At 38.4% G+C, this 17,768-nt stretch overlaps 1 protein-coding gene across 1 annotated transcript in view; it reads left to right on the forward strand.

Moving 5' to 3' along the window:
- The window catches only part of LOC133657051 (non-receptor tyrosine-protein kinase TYK2-like), a 33,122-nt gene extending 15,618 nt beyond the window's left edge, over positions 1–17,504 (forward strand). The window contains 14 exon segments of the mRNA XM_062057934.1: positions 3,635–3,836; positions 5,382–5,497; positions 5,577–5,741; positions 5,816–5,903; positions 7,544–7,671; positions 7,856–7,991; positions 11,082–11,233; positions 11,290–11,601; positions 11,669–11,855; positions 14,344–14,462; positions 14,548–14,720; positions 16,571–16,688; positions 16,752–16,862; positions 16,930–17,504. Of these exon segments, the coding sequence (XP_061913918.1) occupies positions 3,635–3,836; positions 5,382–5,497; positions 5,577–5,741; positions 5,816–5,903; positions 7,544–7,671; positions 7,856–7,991; positions 11,082–11,233; positions 11,290–11,601; positions 11,669–11,855; positions 14,344–14,462; positions 14,548–14,720; positions 16,571–16,688; positions 16,752–16,862; positions 16,930–17,079 (2,157 nt within the window). The 3' untranslated portion in view covers positions 17,080–17,504.
- The last annotated feature ends 264 nt before the right edge of the window (positions 17,505–17,768 follow it).

Raw genomic sequence — 17,768 nt, forward strand, 5'->3', positions numbered from 1 at the left:
CACAAGAGTGCATTGAATGTTTATTGTCCTATTCTTAGTCTTAACACTGATGCTTTTTATAAGACATACTTCTCCCACTTAGCTTTATTAACACTAATTAACTGTTTGCCCACGCCACAAGTCACAGCTGGGCAAATATTTTGACTCATTGACAGAAAAAAATTGTCTGGGGGGGCCAATGTGTATGTGTGTATAAATGATATATACACAGTTAGATGTACAGTATGTGTGTATAAATGATATATACACATTTAGATGTACAGTGTGTGTGTATAAATGATATATACACATTTAGCTGTACAGTATGTGTGTATAAATGATATATACACATTTAGATGTACAGTATGTGTGTATAAATGATATATACACATTTAGATGTACAGTATGTGTGTATAAGTGATATATACACATTTAGATGTACAGTATGTGTGTATAAATGATATATACACATTTAGCTGTACACTGTGTGTGTATAAATGATATATACACATTTAGCTGTACAGTATGTGTGTATAAATGATCTATACACATTTAGCTGTACAGTATGTGTGTATAAATGATCTATACACATTTAGCTGTACACTATGTGTGTATAAATGATCTATACACATTTAGATGTACAGTATGTGTGTATAAATGATATATACACATTTAGATGTACAGTATGTGTGTATAAATGATATATACACATTTAGATGTACAGTATGTGTGTATAAATGATATATACACATTTAGATGTACAGTATGTGTGTATAAATGATATATAGACATTTAGATGTACAGTATGTGTGTATAAATGATATATACACATTTAGATGTACAGTATGTGTGTATAAATGATATATAGACATTTAGATGTACAGTATGTGTGTATAAATGATATATACACATCATTTAGATGTACAGTATGTGTGTATAACTGATCTATACACATTTAGATGTACAGTATGTGTGTATAAATGATATATACACATCATTTAGATGTACAGTATGTGTGTATAAATGATATATACACATCATTTAGATGTACAGTATGTGTGTATAACTGATCTATACACATTTAGATGTACAGTATGTGTGTATAAATGATATATACACATTTAGATGTACAGAATGTGTGTATAAATGATATATACACATTTAGATGTACAGTATGTGTGTATAAATGATATATACACATTTAGATGTACAGTATGTGTTTGGCTCCCAGGAACACTAATACCAAAAGTCCCAATGTCCCATAGAGTTCTAAAAAAGTTGTGACAGACCACCTCAAAAAAAACGGAATGGAATTTTACAGTTTTTTACTGAATGGGACACTCAAAATGTACATGAAAATAAAGAAAGTGGGATTTACAATATTAACTATGAACAATAAAACCGTGAATATGAACAACATATGAACATCTTTTACTTCTCAGACCAGCTCCTCGACAGTAAAAAAAACAACAACAACAGAACATCAGCAAATGTGATGTATACAAATATGATACCAAACATTTTAGCAAAGTTAATGAAGTAGATAGTTGTAACTCATAAATGGCCATGAACATTATTACACTACAAATAGAGCAATAAGAATACCAAGAAGTATAGAAATAACACTATTGATCATGAATATTAATAATAATTACCTCTATTATCAACATTTCAGGAACACTAATACCAAAAGTCACAATGTCCCATAGAGTTCTAAAAAAGTTATGAGGAATGGAATTTTACAGTTTTTTACTGAATGGGACACCCAAAATGTACATGAAAATAAAGAAAGTGGCATTTACATTATTAACTATGAACAATAAAACTGTGAATATTAACAACATATGAACATCTTTTACTTCTCAGAGCAGCTCCTCCATAGTTGTGTATCTTTTACAATCAAGCAAAACACAACAAAAATGTAACAAACAGCAAACTATGAATGCAAAGTGTAATAAACACCTACACAGGATTTCCCACACATTAATTTATTTGTGGCGGCCCACCACGAAAGAATTACGTCCACCACAAATTTTTTTGTCCTGTCCAGCTTCTCAGGCAAATCATATAGTTGATGTAGATGCCCATATCGGCTGTTCACATTTACTTTACAAAAGAGAAGTGTAGGATACTTCTCTTGTTGCCTTATTTGTATTTGACTTTATTAAATGTATTTATATTAGAAACACAACATGTGTATATAACAAAGGGTGCAAAGTGTGCAGGCAGTAGGAAACACATGGTTAAGTGTAGGGAGTAAAACTGATGGCAGTCTAAAGTTCAAGATTTTTGGAGCTCTTTGTTCAGTGGATCAGATGTTTGATGAAGCTCTGTGTCTATCTACCACCACTACTGTTTTATGTTTATTTGTTACTGACTGTGGCAGGACACCTCTGCCTCTGTTTCACTTTATGTTGCTGGTAAATAATATGCTTGTAGTAGTAGGCTAAAGTTCAATTATTTAGTATGCACTAATTAAAGGGGCAGAGCCATTTTAGCTTTTATATTTTATAAGATATATTTTTTGTAAGAACCACAATTAATAAATATATTTCAGTGAATAACTTATTGTTCAAATCTGTATATAAATATGTACATAAAGTGTTGTAATTATATTGTAAAATGGATGGATGGACGTTTAAAACAAAACTGTTATTATTAATTAGTAAGTATACATTTTTTTAGCCTTTTTAGAGAAAATCAAATAATGTAGTAAATTATGCAAATTACTCGATGTCATGGTGACCACGCCCATAGCCACGCCCCCACCGCCACAGGTATCAAGGCAAACATTTTATTCCGAAGGGGCTCTAAAGCATGCGCAATATATATAATTATATATATATATATATATATATATATATATATGTATGTATGTATGTATGTATGTATGTATGTATGTATGTATGTATGTATATATATATATAGATTGAAATCAATTTAATTAATTGGTGCACGGCCCACCCAAAACAGCACCATTTTAACACGTGAAATGCCTTTTTAAAAATGGAAAATAATTTGTTGATTAAAAATATTGTAGAAAACAATACAGTAAAATATAGTACTAACAACTACAGTATTATGAAGTAAAGTAATAACAATGTACAACATTTACCTTGGAGAGTGGACATTTTTACTGCATTTCCTTTGTGCTGCTTCTCCGTCAAGCACACCATCAGCAGCTTTTCTATATTTTCATGGATAAATGTCTGCTCTTTAGATATTTTAGCAGCATTGTCTGACGTGACTCATTCTGCTTCATTGTGGTGCAGACTAGCAGTTATACGCTCAAATTGCGTCGCCAAGTCATTTTTTTCGGGGATGATTTCTTATTTAATTCAATGACTATCATCACCTTCTTCGTCTTCACATTCACTTTCGTCCTTCCCATGGTTGGAAAAACAAAGTGATGTGGAACCCTAGCTATGAGCTAATGCTAGCCAGTAAGACTGGATGTTTTGGTTGGGTGTTATGGAAATCAAAGTTCCATTTGCTACACCAACTAAAGGCAGGGATGCTTGTTGCTCCATTTTTTGCTTGCAACTTAAAGCATAACAATAACTTATCTCAAAACCCTCTTAAGTACTACTGTTAGAACATCGTTAAAAAGTCCATTTAAGTCTTATAGGCCAAACTCATTGTGGTTGTTTTGTAGCTCCAATATGAACCACAGAATAGATGCACGCCAAGCCACAAGCAGTTCTGTATCCAGCACAAGGCTTCCAGTTTCTCCCTGGATGGCTGGGACCAGGAGTTCTCCAGTGTGAAGGAGCTCATAGACACCCTCAAGAACTTCATACTCAAATGCGGCATGGAGAGCTACGGCGTGAAAAAATGCTGCCTGCCCTGCCAAGGAGGTTAGTCCTTCGATCGCTTGCGCTTCTATTTCTAGACAACCAGTTTGTTACTACAAAAGCCAAAAGTAGTGAAGTTGTCAGGTTGTGTAAATGGTAAATAAAAAGAGAATACAACAAATCCTTTTCAACTTATATTCAATTGAACAGACTGCAAAGACAAGATATTTCATGTTCACACTGGAAAATGGTGTTATTGTTTGCAAATATTAGCTCATTTGGAATTTGATGCTTGCAACATGTTTCAAAAAAGCTGGCACAAGTGGCAAAAAAGAGTGATAAAGTTGAGGAATGCTCATCAAAGACTTATTTGGAACATCCCACAGGTGAACAGGCTAATTGGGAACAGGTGGGTGCCATGATTGGGTATAAAAGCAGCTTCCATGAAATGCTCAGTCATTCACAAACAAGGACGGGGCGAGGGTCACCACTTTGTCAACAAATGCCTGAGCAAATTGTTTAAGAACAACATTTCTCGACAAGGAATTTAGGGATTTCACCATCTACGCTCCGTAATATCATCAAAAGGTTCAGAAAATCTGGAGAAATCACTGCACGTAAGCCATGATATTACACACCTTGGATCCCTCAAGCGGTACTGCATCAAAAAGCCACATCAGTGTGTAAAGGATATCACCACATGGGCTCAGGAACACTTCATAAAACCACTGTCAGTAACTACAGTTGGTCACTACATCTGTAAGTGCAAGTTAAAACTCTACTATGCAAAGCCAAAGCCATTTATCAACAACACCCAGAAACGCTTCGCTGGGCCCGAGCTCATCTAAGATGGACTGATGCAAAGTGGAAAAGTGTTCTGCGGTCTGACGAGTCCACATTTCATTTTGTTTTTTGGAAACTGTGGACCAAAGAGGAAAAGAACCATCTGGATTGTTTTAGGGTGAAAGTGTAAAAGGCAGCATGTGTGATGGTATGGGGGTGTATTAGTGGCCAAGACATGGGTAACTTACACATCTGTGAAGGCACCATTAATGCTGAAAGGTACATACAGCTTTTGGAGCAACATATGTTGCCATCCAAGCATTGTTATAATGGACGCCCCTGCTTATTTCAGCAAGACAATGCCAAGCCACGTGTTACATCAACGTGGCTTCATATTAAAAGAGTGTGGGTACTAGACTGGCCTGCCTGTAGTCCAGACATTGCAAATGTGTGGCAGCTAAAATATGAGAAGGGAGACTGTTGAACAACTTAAGCTGTACATCAAGCAAGAATGGGAAAGAATTCCACTTCAAAAATGTGTCTCCTCACTTCCCAAACCTTTACTGAGTGTTGTTAAAAGGAAAGGCCATGTAACACACTGGGAAAAATGCCTAAGTTCATGATTATTTGCAAAAAATAACAAAGTTTCCGAGTGTGAACATGAAATATCTTGTCTTTGCAGTCTATTCAATTGAATATAAGTAGAAAAGGATTTGTTGTATTCTCTTTTTATTTACCATTTACACAACATGACAACTTCACCACTTTGGAGGTTTGTAGTTTTGTCTTGGTGCCATCTAACCTGTGAGGACTGGTATGCTGTAGAGTTGTCCAACCTCCTGGTGAAAAGACACAATGTGGACCACAGTCCAGATGTGCGCTCTCTGGCCCCAAAGACGTTAGAGCTGTGCATCCAGATCAAGTACAAAGATATCATTCAGGTGAGGACAACCACTCCACTGCTTTTATGCTTCTGCTGTGGTATGTGTCTGAGCTGCCAGGTGTGGGCTTTACGGGCAGGGACCTCATATGGGTTATGGGACCAGAACCAAGATCTACTCGGGACAGCTGCAAGTCGGGGGAGGAGTAGAAGAAGATGTAGAGGACGAGGTGAGCGGGGATGGACGGCAAGCTGTGCGAGTGGTGCTGAAGGTTCTGGAACAAAGCCATGAAGAAATCAGATTTGTAAGCGGCCATGACACTGATGTTGTCTCCTAAACATAAACTACAACTACAACTACTTGCTGTCCACCTTTCAGGCTTTCTTTGAAACGGCCAGCTTCTTGAGCCAAATGTCTCACCGTCACCTGGTCCTAATGTACGGCTTGTCTGTCAATGGATCTGAAAGTGAGAGCACGCACACACACACACACACACACACACACACACACACACACACACACACACACACACACACACACACACACACACACACACACACACACACACACACACACACACACACACACACACACACACACACACACACACACACACACTCATCACTTAAAGGGGACCTATGATGATTTTAATCTACATTTTAAACACTTCTTGTGGTCTAGATCAGTGGTTCTCAAACTTTTTTCACCAAGTACCGCCTCAGAAAACACTTGACTCTTCAAGTACCATCATGATGACATCATTAAATACAGTAGTGTAGTAGACCTAAGTATTCATTAAGTACCACCATAATGACAACATTAAATACAGTAGTGTAGTAGACCTAAGTATTCATTAAGTACCACCATAATGACAACATTAAATACAGTAGTGTAGTAGACCTAAGTATTCATTAAGTACCACCATAATGACAACATTAAATACAGTAGTGTAGTAGACCTAAGTATTCATTAAGTACCACCATAATGACAACATTAAATACAGTAGTGTAGTAGACCTAAGTATTCATTAAGTACCACCATCATGACAACATTAAATACAGTAGTGTAGTAGACCTAAGTATTCATTAAGTACCACCATCATGACAACATTAAATACAGTAGTGTAGTAGACCTAAGTATTCATTAAGTACCACCATGATGACAACATTAAATACAGTAGTGTAGTAGACCTAAGTATTCATTAAGTACCACCATAATGACAACATTAAATACAGTAGTGTAGTAGACCTAAGTATTCATTAAGTACCACCATAATGACAACATTAAATACAGTAGTGTAGTAGACCTAAGTATTCATTAAGTACCACCATAATGACAACATTAAATACAGTAGTGTAGTAGACCTAAGTATTCATTAAGTACCACCATCATGACAACATTAAATACAGTAGTGTAGTAGACCTAAGTATTCATTAAGTACCACCATAATGACAACATTAAATACAGTAGTGTAGTAGACCTAAGTATTCATTAAGTACCACCATAATGACAACATTAAATACAGTAGTGTAGTAGACCTAAGTATTCATTAAGTACCACCATCATGACAACATTAAATACAGTAGTGTAGTAGACCTAAGTATTCATTAAGTACCACCATCATGACAACATTAAAATACAGTAGTGTAGTAGACCTAAGTATTCATTAAGTACCACCATGATGACAACATTAAAATACAGTAGCATAGTTTGAACAGAATCACTGTGTTTAAAAATATAAAAATAAATCATTGTTCTTGAAGTGATTCTTTGATGTACCATTTGATGGAGCCTGGTTACAAGTACCACAGTTTGAGAATCAATGGTCGAGATTAGTCACCAACCCGTCAAATGCAATCGACCAGTCGATCTTTTAGACCCTACTGGTCAATTGCAAAAATTTAAGAAACAACACATGGCAGAGTGATCAGCAGACCAGCCACATTTGAAGCCAGGGTATCCCAGGGTCTTAAAAAGTTTTAAAAAGTCTTAAATCCAATCATTTGAATTTAAGGCCTTAAAATGTCCTACAATCTCATAAAAGGTCTTAAATATGATTTTGACACAGAGACAATTGATGACATGATGAATTATTTTCTGTTGCAGACATCATGGTGGAGGAGTTTGTGGAATTTGGGCCCTTGGATGTTTTCCTTCGCAGACAGAAAGGCAAAGTGACTCCTCGCTGGAAATGTATTGCTGCCAAACAGCTGGCCAGCGCCCTGAATTATCTGGTAAGTGGCCTTCAGGTCAAGGCAAGTCTCTGTAATCACAGCTAAGTGAACTCTTGGAAGAGCTTGTTTCTTCCCAGCAAGTCTCATAATGAGATTACTGCAGTGATTGAAAACGGCTTCAGTGTTTGCAGACTTGTCTCAATGGCTGCTTTTATATTGATGGCTAACTCCAGCATTGTTGTAGGCGGCTCAGGGTCGGGTTCATGGAAACGTTTGTGCCAGGAACATCCTTGTGGCAAGACCGGGTCTGGAGCAAGGTGCATCCCCTCTTGTCAAGCTGAGTGACCCAGGAATTGCCCTCCATTTGCTTTCCAGAGAAGGTCAGTTCTTATACTTAAAACAACATCAATGCTCTCATTATATTTGCCTAAAGTGCAAAGAAGGCGAGTGTTGATTGAAAAGATGCTGTTGTATCATATTTGACAACTTCTTACTCTGATATTCTTACTCTGTTTGAAAAGTACCGCTTCCCAATGGGCATGACGGCGCGCCATCACGTCATGACATTGCTGGTTTTAGGAGCAGAGGAGCATGTTGGGCAGCGCACACACACAGAGTACTTACAAGCAGACACAGTGTGTAGACAGAAAAGCAGAGGAGCATGTTGGGCAGCGCACACACACAGAGTACTTACAAGCAGACACAGTGTGTAGACAGAAAAGGGAGAATGGATGCATTTTGGTGTAGAAAGTCAAGATAAAGGTGAAGTTATAACACTGAAACACCCTCAGGAAGAGCTGCTTTAACACATGCAGCTAACATCCATCCACAGTGTTTTAGCTACTTCTAAATCACTAATCCTGGCGACAAATAAAGTAAGTTTCTTACAAGTACCATTATCACTGGAGGACGAGGAATAATAATAATAATAATAATAATAATGGATTAGATTTATATAGCGCTTTTCTAGACACTCAAAGCGCTTCACAGAGAAGTGAGAACCCATCATTCATTTTTACAACTCATTCATTCATCATTCATTCTCCGGTGTGAGCGGCACCGGGGGCAAGGGTGAAGTGTCCTGCCCAAGGACACAACGGCAGCGATTTTTGGATGGTAAGAGGCGGGGAGCGAACCTGCAACCCTCAGGTTTCTGGCAAGGCCGCTCAACCCACTACGCCATGCCGCCCCAATAGCTAAACATGCTTCACTACACAACGTAGGAGGATACAATAGCTCACCGCCGTCACAATGTAAACAAACACCAAGGGTGGATCTACACCTGACATCCACTGTAATGATACCAAGTACAAGAGCGTATCTAGTCGATACTACTATGATTACATCAATGTTTTTTAGCATCACAACATCTTTTTTCCTTATTTTAATATTCATATTATGTTTATAAAGTCTTGAAATATGTCCCTGGACACATGAGGACTTTGAATATGACCAATGTATGATCCTGTAACTACTTGGTATCACATCCATACCTAAATTTGTGGTATCATCCAAAACTAATGTCAAGTATCAAAGAAGAGAAGAATAAGTGATTATTACATTTGAACAGAAGTGTAGATAGAACATGTTAAAACTGAAAATAAGCAGATATTAACAGTAAATGAACAAGTAGATTAATAATCATTTTTTACAGCTTGTCCCTCATAATGTGTACAAAATAATAGGTGTATAAATGACACAATATGTTACTGCAGACTAATTAGGAGTCTTTGTTTGTTTACTTACTACTAAAAGACAAGTTGTCTAGTATGTTCAACATTTTATTTAAGGACTAAATGACAATAATGAACATATGTTTCATGTACACTAACATTTGTTGTTCAAATAAAGACAATAATGACATTTTTAGAAAAGTATCGAAATACATTTTGGTACCAGTACCAAAATATTGGTATGGGGACAACCCTGATTTGTTTACATTAAATATATATATATATATATATATATATATATATATATATATATATATATATATATTTATATATATATATATATATTAAATGGTACCATATGTGTATACATCAGGGGTCACCAACGCGGTGCCCGCGGGCACCAGGTAGCCCGTAAGGACCAGATGAGTAGCCGCTGGCCTGTTCTAAAAATAGCTCAAATAGCAGCACTTACCAGAGAGCTGCCTCTATTTTTTAAATTGTATTTATTTACTAGCAATTTGCCCGAAATTTTTAATTCTAAGAGAGACAAAACTCAAATAGAATTTGAAAATCCAAGAAAATATTTTACAGACTTGGTCTTCACTTGTTTAAATAAATTCATACATTTTTTTACTTTGCTTCTTATAACTTTCAGAAAGACAATTTCAGAGAAAAAATACAACCTTAAAATGATTTTAGGACTTTTAAACACATATACCTTTTTACCTTTTAAATTCCTTCCTCTTCTTTCCTGACAATTTAAATCAATGTTCAAGTAAATTTATTTTTTTTATTGTAAAGAATAATAAATACATTTTAATTTAATTCTTCATTTTAGCTTCTGTTTTTTCAATGAAGAATATTTGTGAAATATTTCTTCAAACTTATTATGATTAAAATTCAAAAAAATTATTCTGGCAAATCTAGAAAATCTGTAGAATCAAATTTAAATCTTGTTTCAAAGTCTTTTGAATTTCTTTTAAAATGTTTGTTCTGGAAAATCTAGAAGAAATAATGATTTGTCTTTGTTAGAAATATAGCTTCGTCCAATTTGTTATATATTCTAACAAAGTGCAGATTGGATTTTAACCTATTTAAAACATGTCATCAAAATTTTAAAATTAATCTTAATCAGGATCAATTACTAATGATGTTCCATAAATTATTTTTTTAATTTTTTCAAAAAGATTCGAATTAGCTAGTTTTTCTCTTCTTTTTTCCGGTTGAATTTTGAATTTTAAAGAGTCGAAATTGAAGATAAACTATGTTTCAAAATTTCATTGTCATTTTTTTCGTGTTTTCTCCACTTTTAAACCGTTCAATTATCTGTAAATATCATTCATTATTAATTATAACATAGAGTTAAAGGTAAATTGAGCAAATTGGCTATTTCTGGCAATTTATTGAAGTGTGTATCAAACTGGTAGCCCTTCGCATTAATCACTACCCAAGAAGTAGCTCTTGCTTTCAAAAAGGTTGCTGACCCCTGGTATACATTGTATCTACTGATGTAGTTATGTTGTAGTTACAGTTACACGTCAAAATGCCATAAATCAGCGCTGATAACTGGTGGCTCTTCACCAAATCCACCATACTACTGTAATACATCCATGACTGCTCAGAAGGTTATGGGTGGATTTTGAGTCAACTTTCAGGAAATGTCAGAAATGTGATTAAGAGCAAGTGATGACATTACAGATCACCTTTTGGATTCAGAATTTTTCTTAGGATTCTGTACCATCAGGAAATGGGGTCCTTTTCTAGTTTGCTCATTCATCCGACCCTCCTCCATTGCAGAGCGACTTGAGCGTATTCCCTGGATGGCTCCCGAGTGCGTCGGGGGGGACACGCCCGTGGGCCCCGGGGCCGACCAGTGGGGCTTCGGGATGACCCTGATGGAGATCTTTAACGACGGCGATCTTCCCTTCAGCGGTGACACGTCGCGTGAGGTGGGCTGCATGGGCCTGCATTCATCAACCCTGTCATGACTGACCTGCGTCCACAGGAGGAGTTCTACCAGCAGCCAGGATGGTCCTTACCCTCCTCCCCCCTGCTGGCGGGCTTCATCAGCAGATGTCTGACCCAGCAGCCCTCAGACAGACCTTCCTTCTGCTCCCTGCTCCGAGACCTCATCGACATCATGAACACAAGTGTGCCCTTAAGTCGCTCTTTAAATGATTATCACCTTTTTGGGTGCATTTAATCATTTCCACTCCTCTGCACAGATCCTGATACAACCCACAGTGGAACCCCCTCTAAGGCCCAAGACACCTTCTTCCAAAAACGTTTCCTGAAATTCAAAGGGGAGTTAGGAAAGGTGCGTTTTACTGTCAACTCCTCTTTTTTGTTCTTCCACCCCCTCGGCTCACGGGCTCCGTCTGTAGGGTAATTTTGGAAAGGTGAGCCTGTACATGTACGACCCAGCCAACGACGGGGAAGGAGAGCTGCTGGCCGTCAAGGCTTTAAAGCAGGAGAACGCTCACCTGTCCAAGGGTTGGCTGAAGGAGATCAACATCCTGAAGTCGCTTGATCACCAAAACATTGTCAAGTACAAAGGACGGACAGAAATAGGTGAGTCCTTGCGAAAAGGTCAGAATCCCCTAAAGGGACGTGGATGTTTTGCGAGATCTCGCAATACTTTTTTGCGGAAGTAAAACAGCCACAGCGATGGAGAAGCGGGAGCATGCCTACCCATCACCTGTGCTCTGTTGTGGGACCATAATATGATCTGATGTCTGTCAGGTTCAAACATCGAACTATCTATTTAACAAGACAAGAAGCAAGGAATCAAACAGGGACAGGCTTCAATTTAGCTCATGAGGAGAGCGCGTGTGGACCTGTACTCTCGTACAGTGTCACCCCACCGCTCTGAGGAACAAGCTCCTCCCTCCTCATTTATTTGGGCATTTCCTGATTACATAGTTGCAGCTGCTTCTAAGGGGAGGGGTCATAAACAGTTTAAACAAAAAGGTGCTTGGAGCGGTGTCAGGTTTGCCTCCTCTCTGCTCGTAGATTTCGGGTCCTTCCTGTGGCAGTCCAATAGATCAAAGAAACCGACACCTCCACGGCGCATTCCATCGCACACAGTGGAGGTTTACAAGCCGTCCGCCGTTTGCTTGATAAGATCAAAGACAGCTTTTGTCTTCGCGCAGGGCAACCTGAACTCATAGCAGACAAGTTGCGTGATAACTTATATACAATTATTCTGACAATGTCTTTGTATGTTAGGCCGATACTAAAATAGAAATCAATAAACTTCTCCACGGATGATGGGTAGGCTCCTCCATTACTTCCGGTTCACTGACATAGGAAAAAAGCCTTTTGCGAGATCTCGCAAAAAGTACAATTTTTCCCCTCCATGTCCCTTTAGGGCACGAGTCACCAACCTTTTTGAAAGCAAGAGCTACTTCTTGGGTAGTGATTAATGCGAAGGGCTACCAGTTTGATACACACTTCAATAAATTGCCAGAAATAGCCAATTTGCTCAATTGACCTTTAACTCTATGTTATTATTAATAATTAATGATATTTACACTTAATTGAACGGTTTAAAAGAGGAGAAAACACACAAAAAATGACAATTAAATTTTGAAACATAGTCTATCTTCCATTTCGACTCTTTAAAATTCAAAATTCAACCGAAAAAAAGAGAAAAACTAGCTAATTCGAATCTTTTTGAAAAAATGTAAAAAAGAATTTATGAAACATCATTAGTCATTTTTCCTGATTAAGATTAATTTTAGAATTTTAATGACATGTTTTAAAAAGGTTAAAATCCAATCTGCACTTTGTTAGAATATATAACAAATTGGACCAAGCTATATTTTCCAACAAGGGACGGCGTGGCGAAGTTGGTAGAGTGGCCGTGCCAGCAATCGGAGGGTTGCTGGTTACTGGGGTTCAATCCCCACCTTCTACCATCCTAGTCACGTCCGTTGTGTCCTTGGGCAAGACACTTCACCCTTGCTCCTGATGGCTGCTGGTTAGCGCCTTGCATGGCAGCTCCCTCCATCAGTGTGTGAATGTGTGTGTGAATGGGTGAATGTGGAAATACTGTCAAAGCGCTTTGAGTACCTTGAAGGTAGAAAAGCGCTATACAAGTATAACCCATTTATCATTTATTATTTCTAACAAAGACAAATCATTATTTCTTCTAGATTTTCCAGAACAAAATTTTTAAAAGAAATTCAAAAGACTTTGAAATAAGATTTAAATTTGATTCTACAGATTTTCTAGATTTGCCAGAATAATTTTTTTGAATTTTAATCATAATAAGTTTGAAGAAATATTTCACAAATATTCTTTGTCGAAAAAACAGAAGCTAAAATGAAGAATTAAATTAAAATGTATTTATTATTCTTTACAGTAAAAAAAATAAATGTACTTGAACATTGATTTAAATTGTCAGGAAAGAAGAGGAAGGAATTTAAAAGGTAAAAAGGTATATGTGTTTAAAAATCCTAAAATCATTTTTAAGGTTGTATTTTTTCTCTAAAATTGTCTTTCTGAAAGTTATAAGAAGCAAAGTAAAAAAATTAATGAATTTATTTAAACAAGTGAATACCAAGTCTTTAAAATATTTTCTTGGATTTTCAAATTCTATTTGAGTTTTGTCTCTCTTAGAATTAAAAATGTCGGGCAAAGCGAGACCAGCTTGCTAGTAAATGAATACAATTTAAAAAATAGAGGCAGCTCACTGGTAAGTGCTGCTATTTGAGCTATTTTTAGAACAGGCCAGCGGGCTACTCATCTGGTCCTTACGGGCTACCCGGTGCCCGCGTTGGTGACCCCTGCTTTAGGGGCTCCGTATATTTCAACTATGACTGGAACATTAACAAATGTAAGGAAAAACTAAAAGCTAGGTTTGTTTTGAGAAAGTCACCAGAAGCATTGGCGTAATGGCCCTCCTTGAAAAGACTCCAAGCAAGTCATGTGAGGCTGAGGGCCTCAAGAATGTAACAATAAAAACTGAGCTGCTAGGCTCACATGGTTTATGTATTTGTCATTGTTGCCTTTAAGAAGGATGTGCTAAAGATGCTAACTTGTTTGCCACCACCAGGAGGACGAGTGGTGCACCTAATAATGGAGTACCTGACTCTGGGTAGTCTGGATAAGTTCCTTCAAAAGGGTGAACACAGCACATCTCAGTGTGTGCTCTTTGCTAAGCAGATCTGCCAGGTCAGCAACTTTCAATTTGTCACGGCCAATTCTTTCACTTCTTGTCAGTGACGATCACGCACTCTTTTGTTGATGATGTTCTCAGGGGATGGAGTACTTGCACTTGCAGCGATACATCCATCGGGACCTCGCCGCCCGCAATATTCTAGTCAAGTGCAACAGTTTGGTAAAGATCGGAGACTTCGGCCTCTCCAAGTACATCTCTGAGGACGACACTTACTACTGCGTGCGCGAGGATGGTGACAGTCCTGTGTTCTGGTAAGCTTCTGTGCCCAAAAAATGCCCGAAAAATCTTGTGTTGCCAGCTTTGAAAAATAGGCTAATCAAGCCTAAAGCAGGGCTGTTCAATTCAATGTTACCTTTTTTTACCTCACAGTCCAGGACTCTTGTTCATATAAAAGAGGGGTGTTCAAACTGTTTCCACTGAGGGCCGCACACTGAAAAATAAAAAGGATGCTAGGGCTATTATAATAGTTTTTCATTTTAAAACCAATACAATACATTGATTTTAAGTAGGTCATATATTTATTTGTTTTACTTTCAACGCTTTCTCTACTAGAGTGAGACAAGAAGGTAAAAACTAGCCTGTGTTCAAAAGGTTCAAGAAACACATCTGTCCACTAATGTTTTTGCAGTCGGCCATAAAGAAGAGCAGAGCACTCAGCATATAGAACAGGCCTGGCCAATTATTTTGACTCAGGGGCCACATTTAGGGAAAAAAATGTGTCTGGGGGCCGGTATATCTATTTTTAGGAACACTAATACAAAACCTCACAATAATGTCTGATTGAATGCTTAAAAACGTTATGACGGACCGCCCTAAAAAACGTAATGGAATTTTTACATTTTTCTATGAACGATAAACACTGAATATTGACAAATTATGAACGTCACACCCCCTTTCGATCGACATATTTTACAATCAAGTGAAACGCAACAAACAGTGAAATATGAATGCAAAGGGTACAGAATAAACCCACCTACAATTTGATATATCTGATATTTGCTGAATTTCCCCCAGGGATCGATGAAGTACTTTCTATTCTATTCTATTCCATTCTATATATCACTAAGCTTTAGAACTTTGTTGTGAAAATCTCCTTCCACGTCTGTGGAAAGTCTTCCCGCCCACACTGCTTGGTGCCTCGTCTGAGCTGCTGTGACGTAGATGATCATAGTAACTAATTAGATGACCATAGTAACTAACTTTATTACCATAGTAACTCGTATATCATCCATAAGCGCAGATTCCAACCATTAAAATACTTTGTATAGTTAAAGACTTACGGTCATTTGAAAACATGACTGCATAATGGCAGCTACAGTTTCCATCTTAAAGATCTAAAACAATTATTTGAGAATGTCCGGCGGGCCAGATGGGAAAGCTCAACGGGCCGCATGTGGCCCCCGGGCCTTAATTTGCCCAGGTCTGATATAGAGGATCTTTGACTAGTCTAATCCTGTGTTGGCCCTGCCATGAGGTGGCAACTTACTAATAATAATAATAATAGATTTTATTTGTAAAAGCACTTTACATTGAGCAAACAACCTCAAAGTGCTGCAGTGCATTTAAAAAACAAACAAAACAACAACAACGCTAGAACCACCAATAGCTGCCCCCAACAAGTAAAATAAATAGTACAAAAAAATATAAAAAGTAGAACAGCCTAATAGCTAGAACTAGCACACATATATCTAAAAAATAAAGGGGTTTTAAGCCTTTTTTAAAAGCATCCACAGTCTGTGGTGCCCTCAGGTGGCCAGGGAGAGCGTTCCACAGACTGGGAGCGGCGTAGCAGAAACTTCTCCAGGGTGTACCCCGAGTGCAGCTGGGATAGGCTCCAGCACCCCCTCAAGAGGGACAAGCTGTAGAAAATGTATGGATGGATGGATGAATGACTTAATGAACATATTAGCCATTTAGTGATGTAAAAATGTGTTCTATATGAAGTCCAAATACTCGTGAAAGAACTCCTGAGCCTCCTTAAAAGGTGTCCAACATAATAATGTGGTATAAAAGTCGTCCTCAGGCTGCACACACACTTTTAAAAGTCATTGGCATGAAGCAAAGCGCTCTATATTTGCCCTCAAACATGCACCTTTTTCAGGTATGCGCTGGAGTGCCTGAGAGAGAGCAGATTCTCCTTCGCCTCCGACGTTTGGTCTTTTGGTGTGACGCTCTATGAGATTCTAACCCGCTGTGACCCCAGCCAGAGCCCCCCGGTGGTACGTTGTCACACCCAAATGTGTGTGTGTGTGTGTGTGTGTGTGACGCCATGTTGTCTGCAGACATTCCGTAAGATATCAGGGCTGGCCCCTGAGCAGATGACGCCGATGGTGCTCATAGGTCTGTTAGAGCGACGGCGGCGCTTGCCTTGTCCCAAACTTTGCCTGCCTGAGGTAAGGAACATCATGTCATGCCTTTTATGGCCGTCTCATATTACACCCTTTTTTAATGTGACCACAGCTGCAGATGCTCATGGCTCAGTGTTGGCATGAAGAAGCTGCACGACGGCCATCCTTCACGCTCCTCTTTGAGCAGCTGGAGGGTGTGCGCCTACAGCCAAATGTCTGCTTCTCTCTGGATCCCATCAGCGCTGCAGATCCACTTGTCTGAAGAAGACCAAGGAAGGTTCTGCAAGGCTGGTAAAGTGACTTTGTGCCTAACCCAATGTCAATCTCCAGTGGAACATCTGGGTGTGGCCTTTGCATGTTCTCCCGTGCTGGCATGGTCACATGCATGTTTAGGTAGTGTCAATGCTTCTTCTTCTCCGGGGTAACAATTACCCTGCCTATCAGCTGGAATACACCCCAGTCCACCTAGACCCTGGTCAGGACTCGCACTATACACCAGGGCTATTCAACTACATCGTCCAAGTCACGTGGTGACATTGCTGCCTTTAGGAGCAGAGGAGCATGTTGGGCAGCGCACACACACAGAGTACTTACAAGCAGACACAGTGTGTAGACAGAAAAGCAGAGGAGCATGTTGGGCAGCGCACACACACAGAGTACTTACAAGCAGACACAGTGTGTAGACAGAAAAGGGAGAATGTTGGTGTAAAAAGTCAAGATAAAGGTGAAGTTATAACACTGAAACACCCTCAGGAAGAGCTGCTTTAACACATGCAGCTAACATCCATCCACAGTGTTTTAGATACTTCTAAATCACTAATCCTGGTCTCCATGGCGACAAATAAAGTAAGTTTCTTACAAGTATCATTATCACTGGAGGACGAGGAATAGCTAAACATGCTTCACTACACACCGTAGGAGGATACAATAGCTCACCACCGTCACAATGTA

Source organism: Entelurus aequoreus, linkage group LG09 (genome assembly GCF_033978785.1).
Source record: "Entelurus aequoreus isolate RoL-2023_Sb linkage group LG09, RoL_Eaeq_v1.1, whole genome shotgun sequence".
NCBI classification, from domain to species: domain Eukaryota; kingdom Metazoa; phylum Chordata; class Actinopteri; order Syngnathiformes; family Syngnathidae; genus Entelurus; species Entelurus aequoreus.